The sequence below is a fragment of the Pestalotiopsis fici genome (assembly GCF_000516985.1).
Source record: "Pestalotiopsis fici W106-1 unplaced genomic scaffold PFICI_Scf_2, whole genome shotgun sequence".
Lineage (NCBI taxonomy): Eukaryota > Fungi > Ascomycota > Sordariomycetes > Amphisphaeriales > Sporocadaceae > Pestalotiopsis > Pestalotiopsis fici.
In genome coordinates this window covers 104,603-119,110 of record NW_006917092.1, presented here as the reverse complement: position 1 = coordinate 119,110, position 14,508 = coordinate 104,603, and the positions used below count along the sequence as shown (strand labels likewise).

Genomic DNA, 14,508 nt, shown 5'->3' with positions numbered 1-14,508 from the left:
GAGATAGTCTGGGTCGTCACAGACCTTATCGTCATGAACGAATGGAGCTGAACACCTCTAGCCAGCCAAGCCCCTTGCAGCGACAACCCAGACCACCACTTGAAGCAACCCGGGGTATCTGGTATCTTCCTTGAGCATTAGCTTGACTCATGGATAGTGGACGGCACTATCTGATGGAGCCCCACTGCGTCTCGCGCAGAGTTGGGCCAAGGAGCGGCGGTGGAGGTGGAGGTGGAGGTGAACTCAAGGCACAGGAGCTAAGTGCCACAGCATCGGCAGCTCCCAACCTATTGTGGTTAAATAAGTAACGGCGGCTCAACGATATGTGAAGCCTATAGCGTCGCTTGGGCATACGAATTACTTCTGGTATAGTCGCAATACTTTACAGGTCTCGATATTTGCTACAAAAATGGCTGCGCGTCAAAATACAACGGTCCCCAAGTGGGCACCTCCGGCAACAACCAAAGAAAATTGTAAGCCTTGAACAGTGACTCTTGTTTGTCCGTGTTGATGCCCAGCTTTCCTGCAGAAGAGTACTACCTGCCACAAGCAGAGCTGGCCCTTGAGCATCTTCAAAAAAGTGACCCATGATGTCAAATACTAAACATGATCAAAGTGGACTATATTGACCTGGTTAATATTGACCTGTCTAAATTTGATGACCCACTGTCACGCAAGGAGCTGGCGCACGAGTTCTTCAGCGCCTTTACCCAGGATGGCTTTGTTACTGTCAGTGGCCACGGCATTTCCAATGAAGTGTGGGACGCTCAGATGGACCTTGCCAATGCAACCATGACCATGGACCCAGCAGCGAAAGTGCCTTTCGAGGGTAGGCAAACCATCCTCAATGTAGACAAGCTACCACTGACATGACGATCTAGTCACACCCGAGGAAGACGAGCAGGGAATTTATGTCGGTTTCAAAGCTGCTGGAGGCCTGGGGTTCCACAAAGAGGTTAGTTCTTTCATGAATGCAATCCCCATGAATGAGTACTAGTTGTGCTGATGCTCAAAGTGCTCCCAAAGATTGACTTTTACAACATGTTGTTGAATGACCCCAAGGCAGACCGAAAGCATCCAGCTCATTTGATCCATCATTTCGCCGAGACGCAAAAAGTCATGTTGCATATTCGCGATGATATTCAGAGAAAGTTTCTCGTTTTGTTGGCCATGTGCCTGGAAATTCCGGAACAGGAAATGCTGCAAACTCATCGCGCAGGTCAATCGAGCTCAGAATACTACCGATACGTATGTTTGAACTGCTCTTCGTTCGATTGTTAAGAGATGGGTCACAGTTGACTAACGCCAACTCTTACATAGATGAGCTATGCGCCTCTGACTCCAGAGGCCACTCTCAAGGCGCGTGGTCTCTTCATGCCTGCCCATGCTGATTGGGGCACCTTTTCGATCCTGTTTTCCCAGCCCGTTTGCGCACTTCAAATTCTTCACAAGAGCGGTGTCTTCAAGTGGGTTGAGGTATGTGCAGTCTTCCCTTCCTCATTGAAGATTTCAAGATTTGGGTTGCTGATCCAGACTGGATGCAGTACAAACCGTATACATTGGTGGTGAATGTGGGACAGGCCCTCGAGCTCATGACCGGAGGAGTCTTTCCCGCAACGATCCACCGCGTTGTCACCCCGCCCCCGGATCAGGTCAACTCCTTGCGCGTCGGCATATACTATTTCTCGCGTCCCAACGATGACTATAGTCTATTGCCGTTCAAGAACTCGCCTGTACTGAAGAAACTCGGCAAGGACAAGCCCTTGGACCCCTCAGTCACGTACAACACTGTACAATTCTTGGAGGCGAAGAAACACGGTTACCTGAAGCCGGATCTCGATTTTGATCGACCCCGCGACCCAGGCGTACACAGTGATCCTTTCCGTGAGGGCGACACCTTTGCTCCTACGGAGAAGCTTCTCGCATCCATCGCGGTGAAAGCGGCCACCTAAAGCTCATCGAGAAACCCAGAGGAGCGATGGTTTAGTCTAAGCTCATTTAGGATATGAAAGTGTGACCCTTTTCTCACCTGAGCCGATGTGTGAAGGGGGAACTGAAGACAAGATGATCGAGGAAGCATTGAAAGTTGTCTGAGTTGATCTCTAGTCTACAAAAGAGAGGTGCTGAAGAGCGACTATATACCCAAGCAGGTGATCTGCGGTGGGTACTGACTACGTCAGTACGACACCTTTCTATGGCGTCGTCAAATCCATTCTTGTTTGACATGTTCTGATAGTTTCTTGCAGTATCGGGTTTGTTGAAGAGTGCCAATGGCTCAGCTCAATTTAGCATGAGATTCAAATCACAAACCCAATAGCCTCGAGACTAAGAGTTTGTTTTTGGTGATACTATCAATGAGCTCAGTAATTCCTATATGCTCATCCTTTCCATGGGCAACGAGAATGCTCCCTGGGCCGTATAACACCTTCTTATGTGAGCCGCGTAGACGCGGAATATCTGTCCCATATGATACAGGTGCAGATTCAAATCCTTCCATGTCCCAGTCCAGAAATGTTTCGTTGTACTCAAAGAGGAACTTGACCTCCACATCCGGGTGTTTGTTGACAGTTTCGCTGACCAGCTGTTTGATTCCGGGGGCATCCGTAGCTACGCGGATGCCACAAAGTGCTTTTGCAGACCCGGCGAGGATGTTGTAGCCCTCTCCTCCCTCAATCTTGCCCATGTTGAAAGTCGATGGCCCAAGGACATCCGAGGAAGGCCAAGTAACACTTTCGAGATCAAGGAGAGCTTTGAGTAAAGCTGATATTGCGTTTTTGCCGCGATCAGGGTACCCCGAGTGACTAGACAGCATGTTAGAGGACCAAGATCTAAGAACAGGTATGTAAGGCCAACAAACGTACCAGGGTTTCCCGAGAGAACTAATCTCAAAGACTATATGCCCCTTGTGCCCCTTGGCCAGTTTACCTTCCGTAGGTTCGCCAAATAGTCCAGCCTCCCATTCGAGGCCCATGTCATTGGCTGCAATCATTCCCGGTCCACCCTTTTCCTCTCCAACAACGTATAGAAAGCTGACGTCGCCTTCCTTGATCTTCCCTTCGGTTCGCAGTTCCTCAATAGCTAACAACTGCGAGACTAGGGGACCCAGATCATCGCAGGCTCCTCGGCCTCGAATAATGTCTTCCTCAATGCTGAAAGGAATGTGTGGGGGGACAGTGTCCATGTGCGATGTTACAAGAAGTCGGTTCTTTCTCTGTTTGCCGAGGTATGCATAGACGTTGTGCCTTGTCGAGCCGGTTGAAATCGCGATCCTTTCAACAGTGTAGCCAAGTTTTTCCAAATGATCCGCAAGGAATATCCCAATTTCGAGTTCCTTTTCGCTAGTACTGTCAATCTCTATGAGAGACTGCAGCAATCTGACTGCTGGGTGAGATGCTGCGTCTGCCATGATCATCAAGAAGTTGGTCAATCGCAATCGACTCTCTGCCGCCTTGATCTCGTAGGTTGAGCAATTGCAAGGGCAAGCGCAGCAAGTCCAAGGACTGTAAAGGATTTTCAATAATGAGTCTACGTCATGTTCAATCGGATGCAAAACCGAATGCAAATAATAGAGTGCTGAGTCATCAGAGTCAGTAGCGGGTAATCTGTAGCAATATGATGGATCGGCTCGATATGACGCGCCGATCGTTGAACAGCAGGGCCTGACAGCTTGTATGACCCGGCGTTAATTGCCGTGTGGCTTATTTCAGTGCTGGTAGTAGCGGGCCACTGGTCCGGCCTCTCGGGTAGGTGCCGGCACTAGCCTATCGCTCGCTGCCCGCCCTGATAAGTGAGTCCGCTTGTCGTGTAGGGCACTTGGAACCCATTGATGCGCAAATGGTTTAAGCTGGAAATGTGACCTGCAATTGTACCTGGTCTCGGTGTATGAAAGCGAGTGCTGCAACAATCGCTGTGAGAAATGGGTGAATGTATAGTTGCGGAAAAGCCGACGGTGCTCCTGGTCGAGTCCTCGGTTCGGGGAGAGGATCCAGCAAACTGGAATCAAGTCCTTTCGAAATTCAATGTCATCCGCTACGATTGCAAGAACGTTGACGAATTTTGCGAGCGACTGGCACCCGGACAGGCGTACTCAAACATCGCTGCAATACTCCGGACAGGATGGCTGAAAGCGGGAACCTATGCTCATCATCGTCTCTTCGCGGGCAAGGCAGTCGATCTATACCCTGCTTCTCTCAAGTTGATCACATGTAGTGGCCATGGCTACGATGCGGCCGATATTGACGCCCTGTCTCGTAGAGGAATTTCCTATGCCAATACACCCAATACCTGCACCGAGGCCGTCGCCAACACAGCCCTGCACCTTATTCTCAACACCTATCGCTACTTTACACTGGCTGAACACTATACTCGTACCGATCAATGGTCCTCCAGCCGGGAGATTGGAACAATGGCCATTGAGCCTTGCGGTCAGGTGCTTGGAGTGGTCGGCTTGGGCGATATCGGTATGGCCATTGCGAAGAAGGCGGCGTACGCTCTGGATATGAAGATTCACTACCACAACCGCAAGCCGAGGTCAGACGCCGCCAACATATTGCCGGGAGGGGCGGTCTATCATGATTCTATGGAATCTCTCCTAGATGTGGTAGATTGTTTGTGCTTGGCTTGCCCTCTTACACCAGATACGGAGAACATCATCTCTTCTTCTACACTGGGACGTTTGGGCGATAGGAAGATCAGAATCGTCAACATTGCGAGAGGTGGACTGATTGATGAGGATGCACTCTTGGCCGCGATGCAATCTGGCAGTGTGATTGGCGTTGGGCTAGACGTGCATGCAAACGAACCCGGGATCAACCCAAAGCTGCGCGACAACTACAGAACAACGGTGCTGCCTCATATCGGCGTCGCTTCAAGGACAACGTGGGGACAATTCGATGAAGTTAATATTCGGAATTTGGACGAGTTCTTCTTTGGCAGCAAAGACAATGTTACTATTGTAAATCGAAGCTAGTGACACGAAACAATGGATGGGGGTAGTCGTGCTACCATTTCAAAAATGCAGGGTATATTCCAACGCCAAGAGAGGTATCGCTTTTATACGCCAGGTGTGAATGAAAGATCGCCGTTGAAAAGGTTGTTGGTGTTATCCCAAGCAAGCGACCAAGCTCCATCCTCGCCATCGAAAATGTGAAACGCATCTGGGCTCCAAGTGCGGTTATCGGAGCTGCTTAAAAAGTCCTGAATGAATGGGTCATTCAAGGGAGCAGCATTGCGTATTTCTGCAACTCCGGTGTTTGGTTCTCGTGGGATGCTTACACTGCCGCGACTATTACTCCTAGGGCTCAGGTGGGCTGCGTCGCTCCGCTTGATATTTGCTGCAAAGGTACCTGACGGTGTGATGTAACCCCTTCGAGGCCCGGAGAATTGCGGTGCTGTCTTTTGGAGCTCATCGACATCTTTTTGTAGGGAAAGAAGCCTCTCGTACATTTCCTGGGCCGGCAAGTTGCCATCTTCCACCATGCTTTGCAGTAGAGCGAGCGAGACAGTGATCGTGTCCGCGTCAAACTCGTTGGCCCTCAAAGTATTAGAAATAAGGAGGACTACGGCAGACGAAAACGTGTAGTGAGCGTCGAAGTAGCCAAATTTGGCAATTCTACCATCTATCCACAACTGGGAGAGCAGATTCGCCGACGCCCTTGCAGCGTATATACAAGCCTCACTCAGGGCAATAGCCATTGCGGATAGAGGTCTGGTTGGTTGTGACGCCGTTTGCGACAGGATTGGCTTGATATGATAGTTGAGAACATGAAGTAGGACTGGTCTGGTAGTGAGGATGATACACTGATTGAAATGCAGCCGAAGTGAAGCAACAGAGCGCGATCCGTAGGTGGGGAATCTGTCGTAGTCAAGCTTAAGATCCGGACAAAGCTCAGTGTCCCATTGTTTGAGATTGTTGAGAATCTGGTGGACATTGCTGATAAAATTCTTTGTCTTTGCGAGCCCAGACCCGTAAATGAGGCTCATGATGGAGCCTGTGATACGTGAGAGCTTGATGTTGGCAAGCAACTGTCGAGCATCCATAAAATCATCCAGCTCCTCTGTCGTGAGGCCATTGGACGATGGGAGAGGAGCATCAATATCCTCATCTCGAATCATGATGGGGTGTCCCAGCTTTGCGCTGCAAAGTCGTTCAAATGTGTAGACAGTCCACCAGACGCGGCGGCGATTCTCGATTTCGGCTGGGCTTATGCCAGGTTCATAAGTAATATTTCGATGCAACCCAATCGAAACGCTGAGACGTAATGCCAAACCGGTATAGGTGTAGGCGTTATTCTTTCGGTTCAAGGCATGCGAGTAGAATGACTAGGGACGAATCAGCTTGACCACGGTTACACATAGATATTGGGGTATCTTACCAACAACAGCAATGTTTCAATGTACTCTACGTCTGGTTCTTCATAATGTTCCTCAAAGTATGTGACCGCCTGAAGGAAGAAGGTGGTACCCGGAACAGTCCTCGAACCATCCTCTACAATCTCTGATCTCTTGAGGTACAGTTCGCCGAGAGCCAGGACGACGAAAAGCCGGCAGAGTGATATGGAGTTGGCTCCTTGTACGTCATCGTAAATCTGGTCCACTTTGGCAAAGTATGATCTCTTGCGGAGTAGGTGGTAATCTTTGCCAATAAAGTTGATGACAGTCTGCACGAGGAAGCGGGCATACGCGCGGCTTGGTAGGTTATGGCGAGAATGATGGGTGCGCTGCAAATCAGTATGCTTGAATACAGGAATAACAGCCGGAGAGACTACTTGATTTCCGCGAAGATGGCCACCAAGCCGAGCGGCAAATGCTGTACACGCGGCACCGCCGACGTATACTGGCCGCGAGGAGATGCCGTTGTCACGAATGGATATCCGGTCTTCGAGCAACGGCTTGGCTACATTTGCGGTGGCTCGATCCTCATCACGATTGTCGTCATCGGTTTGTGCTTCCAAAGCTTCAGGTAGAATGCCATTGCCGTCAACGCTCCTAGCAGCTCCCGTATTATCAACAGTAGAACGTGGTGATGCCGATGCGGACAATTTGCGCTTCCTGAGCTTGTCGTTTTCTGCTTGCATCTGTTCAATGTAGCTTGAAAAGTTGTCAGCATATTGCATTTCGTAGCAGCGGGTATCATGTCATTGATCAACGGAACGGCCGATGTAAACCCACCTTTCTAGAACTATGACCTTTCGTTCGCGAACGGGATACGTGCAGTTGTGGGCATTATCCGACCTCAAACAGCCCCGACAAGGCTTCTCCCCGGTGCATTTCGTCTTCTGGACATGGCAACGACTATGGGACAGTTAGTAAATCAGTCTGTATGACAGGATCAGGCCACCTACTTGCATGCTTTGAAGCTCCGCTTGAGTCGTTTTGCTGGAGACGGAGAGGCCTCGTCGATGTTGGTGAATGGTGTAGCCATTGGGCGTGTAATGCTACAACGGGGCAGTCCCGGTGCCCCGCATTCCAGCTCGGACGTGTCCCGAACCGTGGGGTTTAGCAGTAAAGACGCAGGTACCCAGGTAAAGCTCTGCGCAACTCTGATTTATACCCTGGAAGACTTGTTCTCACTCAATTGGAAAAGAACTTGAGCACCAGTCAGCAGAAAATGGATCAAGTAAAGAGATGATCGTTTGAAGTGAAAGATACGAATTGAGACAAGATGTAACAAGAGTCGATTACCTAGCTTGATGTGGTATAGGTATCAGCAAGGTATCATTCATCCTTATCAGGGTTATCTCCAGCTTGATTACAGTGCATTACTAGTGCTTTTCAACCCCAGCGAGGGCACCTCTAGCGCTCCCCGCGGGCCGTTGACCCTATCCACCCGTGCTACAGAGTCCACTACAAACCAACTACAAGGAATACCTGAAATACACATCCATGTCGCCAAGTTCTGGCCTCTGTGGCAGTGGTGTACCGTTGGCCTCTGCCTCTCTCAGTCTAGCATCACGTCTCTTATTCACGAGATGCATTCCAATCATCAAAGCGGCGACGGCACCCAAGGCGACAGCAGCAAGACCCATGGCGATCGAGAGCCCCGTGATATAACGGGGAGAATCCTCCGTGGTAAAGATCTGGCCCACGGCCACACCAGCAGTGTTTCCGAGCGTCAAAGTGGCCCCAACCATTGTTGCTCGCTTGAAGTGACGCGCAACATTGTCGCTCAGCCACATGATGCTCATACCAGTCGTTGGATAGACTCCCATGACGACAACTAGGTAGGACTGTTAGTCATTGTCCTTGGTTGATGGCTAGGCCAGACTTACTAAAGCAAGCAAAGTACCGAACTTGTACGCTCTCTACGGAAATCAACAAGGCATAACCAATAATTAGGCACAATAGAGGACCCCCGATCCAAAACCCGCGGTTGCGCTGCTTGTCCGACATGTAGGCCGTGAAAATGAACGTGATCAGTCCCCAGAAGTACACTGGTACGGTCAGGAGATTTGCCTGGACTGAGGTGTAGCCGAGACCTTTAATGATTGCTGGCAAAAATGTCGTGAACCCGTACAGCGAGATGTCAACCGCGAATTGGAAAATGAAGCTGTCTATGATTAGTATTCTTTGAACAACATTCGCCATGTTCAAGTTACATACTGAGCGAAGAACTTTGGGTCTGTGAGAGCTGCAATGACTGCGTCCCAGCTAAAAGTGTCGTCAATTCCCCAGTGTTGGTCTTGCTCGTAACGCAACTTCATCATCTGCTTTTCCTCGGCAGTGAGAAATTTGGCAGTGGTTGGTGACTCTGGGAATAGAAAGAAGAATACAGGGCAAATGAGAATTGTCATTATACCTTCAATGATGAACAAGGCTCTCCATGACCTAAAGTACGAGTTGGACTCGATCTGGGTGAGACCATAGGCGAATAAACCACCAAAGGCACTTGCGAGAGCACTGAAGGCGAAAATTACTGAAGATCTGCAAGCGGTCAGTCATTGCAAGAGGCCATTGCAATCATCGGTGCAACCTGCCTTTTTCCACGTTCTGACTTTTTGTAAATCATGCCAAGGTAAACGTTGATGCAGGGTATCAATCCTGCCTCGAAGAAGCCCGTCAAAAGACGGCATGCGTACAAGCCTTGATAATTCTGGACGAACCCAGTAGCTAGGCAGACAGCTCCCCTGCGATGCTATGTGAGCGTCATGGAAATTGGAATGGCAGATTTATATTTGGGTCCAGAACATACCAAGCAAAACAACAAAATGTCAAGAGGTATTTCGGTCCAATTATCTTCAATAATACTGCGACCGGGCCTTCAAAGGGAACGTAGGTAGCGTATAGCAGAGTGACGGCTGTACCATATTGATTACCGACCAGGCCAATATCTGTGCCGATTCCAGCAGTTTGGGCATTGCCAATGTTACTCCTGAGTTATGGTATAAGTTTATGCGTCTTTCGATTCAGGGACTTTTTGGTACGTGCCTGTCCAGGTTCGCAAGCATGTACAGGACTCCGAGAAGCCCAACCGCGTATATCTGTTGAAACAATATTAGAATGAATGCCAGTGGTAAGAATGGTTATAATAAAGAAGAAATTCAAAAGGAGAAAATGAACAAATACCACGACTTACATCGAACTTTCGCATCATCTTCGCCTCCTTTACAGGGTCAATATACGTGCCGACATCGCCAATACTGCCCTCGCCAGTGCTGGCGGGGTGAGCTGCGATAGTTTTGGTGTCATTCTTCACCTCCATTGCGCAATTCAACGGTGCTGGACTTGAGGCTGAGGAATTGTAAATGTCGCGATGGACACCAATTGGTGCTCATGGTGTTCTTGTGGTTACTTTTGTCGAGATTTATTGTATTATTACATACATCAATACCTTATCAACCTCCCTATCGTCCCCTTGTTGGGACTGATACATGAGTCGTTGGTCCACCTTGCCGATAAGCCGCCAGCAGTGGGTACCCGCATAGGGCCATGCGCCGATCGATGCCGAGTATGAGCTGATGCGTCTTATCTTACAGTCGGTTGAGATATTACATCCCGATCAGGGAGTCTAACAATTCGTATTGAATTGCGCCTGTACTTCATACAGTATCGTGGATAGGGATCGGTCTGGTGCGATGAAAGTCCGCCTGGCCAGTGCATTGGCAGCCTTTGACCTACCTTTGATCACGGGACCTTGTAAGTAAATATAGACAGACCAAGAATACACAGTATGATGAATGCCAATAATCCCTTGCCTCCTTTTACCGTTCGCATCACAACTTTCACTCAAAATGCCTGCAATATTGGACGAAGGCATCAGGGTTGCCATTGACCGGGGTGGGACATTTTGTGACTTGTAGGTAAACCTAAAACGACGTTTCGACAACAAGTTAACAAATTCATTAGTTGGGCGCAAATTCCTGGCCAAGAAGATGACCTCGTCTTCAAACTGCTGTCTGTCTGTCCAGACGAATACCCAGATGCCCCAACAGAGGGAATTCGTCAAATTCTGGAAAAGGCCACGGGGAAATCTATACCAAAAGGATCGCTGCTGGATCTCACTCCTATAGAAAGCATACGTATGGGGACAACGGTCGCCACGAATGCCCTTTTGGAACGAAAGGGGGAAAGAACAGCCTTGCTGATCACAAAGGGTTTCGCTGACCTTTTGATCATCGGCAACCAAGCCCGACCCAAGATTTTTGACCTGTCTGTACAAAAGCTGGGCAAGCTTTATGAAAAGACAATTGAGATCGATGAGCGTGTCACTGTGGAGGGCTTCTCTGAGGACCCCGATCCCGAGCCAATCGACGTCAACAGTGACCCATCTCTAGTAAAGGGACTATCAGGGGAGCCGCTTCGCATACTGAAACAACCAGATCTAGCCGTTGTCAGGACGAGCCTGGAGCAGCTTTGGGCAGAAGGGTTTCGCAGCATAGCTGTTGCGTTGATGCATTCTTACAACTTTCCGAATCATGAACTCCAAATTGGCGAGCTTGCACGAGAGATGGGCTTCAAGGTATCACTTTCTTCCCAACTACAAAGCATGATCAAACTTGTCCCTCGTGCACAATCTGCAGTAGCCGACGCGTATCTATCACCTATCACAGCAGAATACCTGGATCAGTTTCGACGAGGTTTCAAAGGTCATCTGGAGGACGAACAAAGCAACAAGTTGTTCCTATCGCAATCTCATGGTGGACTGGTCAAGCACACAGAGTTCACTGGTTTACGAGCCATTTTGTCTGGTCCAGCCGGTGGCGTCATCGGATTCGCAAAGACTTGCTACGACCCTAACGAAGGAACAGCAGTTCTTGGTTTCGACATGGGAGGGACAAGTACCGATGTATCACGTTACGGCGGCACATTGGAACACGTTTTTGAGAGCACTACCGCGGAGATTTCGATCCAGAGTCCTCAACTCGACGTGAACACGGTAGCCGCCGGAGGTGGCTCTATTCTGCAATGGAGCAATGGTCTGTTCAAGGTCGGCCCAGAGTCTGCTGGCGCAAACCCAGGTCCCGTATGTTATGGAAATGGGGGACCTCTCACCATAACGGACGCCAACTGCTTCCTGGGTCGAGTACTGCCCGATTATTTTCCCCGCAAGCTTCACTTTGATCGCGTGGCGAAAGAATTTGAAAAGCTCACGGATCTTGTGAATGAGGAAAAGCACGGATCAGATCGGCTCACGCCAGAGCAGGTTGCAATGGGCTTCATTGATGTCGCCAACGCGACCATGGCGAGACCGATTCGTAGCCTCAGCGAAGGCAAGGGATTTGAAACTGCTTCGCATAATCTTGCTTGCTTTGGTGGTGCTGGAGGCCAGCACGCGGTCGCAATTGCAAGAGACTTGGGAATCCGCCGAGTCCTCATCCATCGACTGTCCAGTATCCTTTCAGCGTTCGGCATGGCATTGGCTGACATAGTTGTCGAGAAGCAAGACCCAGAGGCGCTAGTGTACGGACCGGAAGCAGGCGACCATATCTCTCAAAGGTTCCAGTCTCTTGAGGACAAAGCTGTAATGGAATTGGAGGCACAGGGCATCGCAAAGCAGCGTGTTCATCATGAATTCTTCCTGAATATGAGGTACAGAGGCAGCGACACCGCTCTCATGATTGAACAACCCGAGAATCGCGACTTTGAGGCTGCATTTGTAGACCGTCATCTGCGCGAGTTCGGATTCGTTCAGCATCGCGACATTCTTGTCGACGACGTGCGCGTGAGAAGTGTTGGCAAGGCAATGGACATTCCACTGAAGAGCCCGTATGAAAAGATCAATGATTGGGAATCTTTTCCTTATCTTGACCCTTCTACAGCAAAGTCTTCGCGGAAAGTATACTTTGGGGCTACTGGCTGGACCGATGCAGCCGTCTTTCATATTTCTGCCCTACCAAAGTACACCAAAGTCAGAGGACCTGCGATTGCGGTTGACGCGACACAGACCATTCTTATTGAAGAAGACAGCGAAGCTCTAGTTCTCGATGAGCACCTCATTATCGATTTGGTCTCACCTAAGAAACGAGATGTAGATATCAACGAGGTTGACCCCATTCAGCTATCGGTATTTGGACATCGGTTCATGTCTGTAGCAGAGCAGGTAAGTTCAGCAGCTTCGGAGCTACTCGTAGTGCTAATCACCATTGCAGATGGGAAGGACACTGCAGAAGACATCGATTTCAACCAACATCAAGGAACGTCTCGACTTCTCGTGCGCCGTATTCTCTGCATCAGGCGGGCTTGTCGCGAATGCCCCTCATATCCCTGGGCATTTGGGTTCCATGAGCACAGCGATTCGGTATCAAGCCAACAAGTACGCTCCCAATGGGTTGAAGCCCGGCGACGTTATTCTTTCCAATCACCCTTGTGCTGGAGGTACACACTTGCCTGATTTGACCGTGACCACGCCTGTATTCGACGACGACGAAAACCCCACCGAGATTATGTTTTTCGTTGCCAACAGAGGTGAGATTCACATTCATCTGGATTTCGATTGACTACGCTAAATCATGTTTAGGTCATCACGCCGATATTGGCGGCATCCTTGCTGGTTCCATGCCTCCAAATTCGACCGAATTATGGCAGGAAGGAGCTGCTATCGAGTCATTCAAGATGGTCAAGGAGGGCAAATTCGACGAGGAAGGTCTGATAGAAGAGCTCTATGTCAAGCCCGGGCAGTATCCAGGATGCAGCGGGACTCGAACTTTAAAAGACAATATCGCTGACTTGAAGGCTGCCGTGGCTGCAAACAAGCGAGGCATTCACTTGATCCAGGCGCTCGTTCGCGAGTATACTTGGCCCGTTGTTCGCTTTTACATGGACGCAATTCAAAAGAATGCCGAGGAAAGTGTGCGCCAGCTTCTCAAGGACTTTAGCAAGCGCTTTCGAGGGCGTCCACTGAAGGCAGTCGACTACATGGACGATGGCACCCCCCTGGCATTGGAAATTACCATCAATGGCGAGGATGGCTCGGCGAGATTTGACTTTACTGGCACCGGTCCCGAGGCCTTTAACAACCTGGTATGTTTGACGCCAAGTAGGCCGAAAGCACGACTTGCTAACGAAGACAGAATACGCCATCCGCAGTCATGTACTCTGGAATCATTTACTGTCTGAGGTGCATGATTTCAACCGATATACCGCTGAACCAAGGGTGCTTGGCACCAGTAGAGGTATATGTTCCTCCGAACACTCTGCTCTCCCCCAGTCTCCAAGCTGCCACGGTAGGGTCCAACGTCGAGACGTCGCAACGTATTGTAGACCTCATTTTCAAAGCTTTCCGCGCTTGTGCTGCTAGTCAAGGAACTTGCAACAACCTTACATTTGGCTATGGAGGTACAGATGAAAAAGGGAACACGACCAAGGGCTTTGGATTTTACGAGACCATTGCCGGTGGCGCTGGAGCCGGTCCAACCTGGGATGGTCAATCTGGTGTTCACACAAACATCACCAACACGCGTATCACCGACCCAGAAACGATTGAGAAACGCTATCCCGTCATTCTGCGAGAGTTCTCCATTCGAAAAGGAAGCGGCGGTGCAGGATTCCGACGCGGCGGCGATGGCTGCATCAGATCAATTGAACTTTCTCGTCCAATGCAGGTAAGTATCTTGTCGGAGCGTCGCGTAGTGGCTCCGTATGGAATGGCTGGTGGAAGTGATGGTGAAAAGGGCGTCAACCTCTGGATACGCAAAGACTCTGCGACTGGGGAGACGCGTACGATCAGTCTAGGGCCGCGAGCCACGACAATGATGCAACCCGGGGACTCGATCATCATCAAGACACCCGGCGGCGGTGGTTATGGCCCAGATCCCTATGCTGTCGAAGAGTTTGTCCCACCTGAGGAATTGGAAATCATGCGCGCCGCAAGAAAGAACCCCATTTATGGTGCTTCAATCCCCCGCGCGAATGGGAGTGTGAGTCAAAGAGAAGCAATGGGAGCATCCACCTAGTTAATACATGCCATGAAAAAATATCACTTGGAGGCTCTGAATTGCCGGACTAAATATTTGTAACAATAAATTATCATCGCCTCTGGAGTCCTACAACAAAACATTGCCCGACCGAACA

General features: G+C 49.8%; 6 protein-coding genes across 6 annotated transcripts; 3 read left to right on the top strand and 3 right to left on the bottom strand.

Moving 5' to 3' along the window:
* Positions 1–409: 409 nt before the first annotated feature.
* Positions 410–1,952, top strand: PFICI_02151 (uncharacterized protein; the record flags this gene model as incomplete). The annotated part of the gene is made up of 6 exons (XM_007830732.1): positions 410–473; positions 617–829; positions 882–955; positions 1,027–1,248; positions 1,321–1,476; positions 1,545–1,952. 6 exons carry the CDS (start codon positions 410–412, stop codon positions 1,950–1,952), a joined length of 1,137 nt encoding a protein of 378 aa, XP_007828923.1.
* Positions 1,953–2,302: 350 nt separating this feature from the next.
* Positions 2,303–3,406, bottom strand: PFICI_02150 (uncharacterized protein; the record flags this gene model as incomplete). The annotated part of the gene is made up of 2 exons (XM_007830731.1): positions 2,303–2,801; positions 2,862–3,406. 2 exons carry the CDS (start codon positions 3,404–3,406, stop codon positions 2,303–2,305), a joined length of 1,044 nt encoding a protein of 347 aa, XP_007828922.1.
* Positions 3,407–3,916: 510 nt separating this feature from the next.
* On the top strand, positions 3,917–4,969 carry PFICI_02149 (uncharacterized protein; the record flags this gene model as incomplete). The annotated part of the gene is made up of 1 exon (XM_007830730.1): positions 3,917–4,969. One exon carries the CDS (start codon positions 3,917–3,919, stop codon positions 4,967–4,969), a length of 1,053 nt encoding a protein of 350 aa, XP_007828921.1.
* Positions 4,970–5,052: 83 nt separating this feature from the next.
* Positions 5,053–7,423, bottom strand: PFICI_02148 (uncharacterized protein; the record flags this gene model as incomplete). The annotated part of the gene is made up of 4 exons (XM_007830729.1): positions 5,053–6,321; positions 6,375–7,089; positions 7,171–7,293; positions 7,344–7,423. The coding sequence occupies 4 exons, from the start codon at positions 7,421–7,423 to the stop codon at positions 5,053–5,055; spliced, it is 2,187 nt and encodes a 728-aa protein (XP_007828920.1).
* Positions 7,424–7,856: 433 nt separating this feature from the next.
* PFICI_02147 (uncharacterized protein) lies at positions 7,857–9,700 on the bottom strand (the record flags this gene model as incomplete). Its single annotated transcript, XM_007830728.1, has 7 exons — positions 7,857–8,218; positions 8,271–8,548; positions 8,602–8,922; positions 8,994–9,125; positions 9,191–9,370; positions 9,451–9,479; positions 9,575–9,700. The coding sequence occupies 7 exons, from the start codon at positions 9,698–9,700 to the stop codon at positions 7,857–7,859; spliced, it is 1,428 nt and encodes a 475-aa protein (XP_007828919.1).
* Positions 9,701–10,229: 529 nt separating this feature from the next.
* Positions 10,230–14,390, top strand: PFICI_02146 (uncharacterized protein; the record flags this gene model as incomplete). The annotated part of the gene is made up of 5 exons (XM_007830727.1): positions 10,230–10,294; positions 10,345–12,538; positions 12,588–12,903; positions 12,956–13,458; positions 13,509–14,390. The coding sequence occupies 5 exons, from the start codon at positions 10,230–10,232 to the stop codon at positions 14,388–14,390; spliced, it is 3,960 nt and encodes a 1,319-aa protein (XP_007828918.1).
* Between the last annotated feature and the right edge of the window lie 118 nt (positions 14,391–14,508).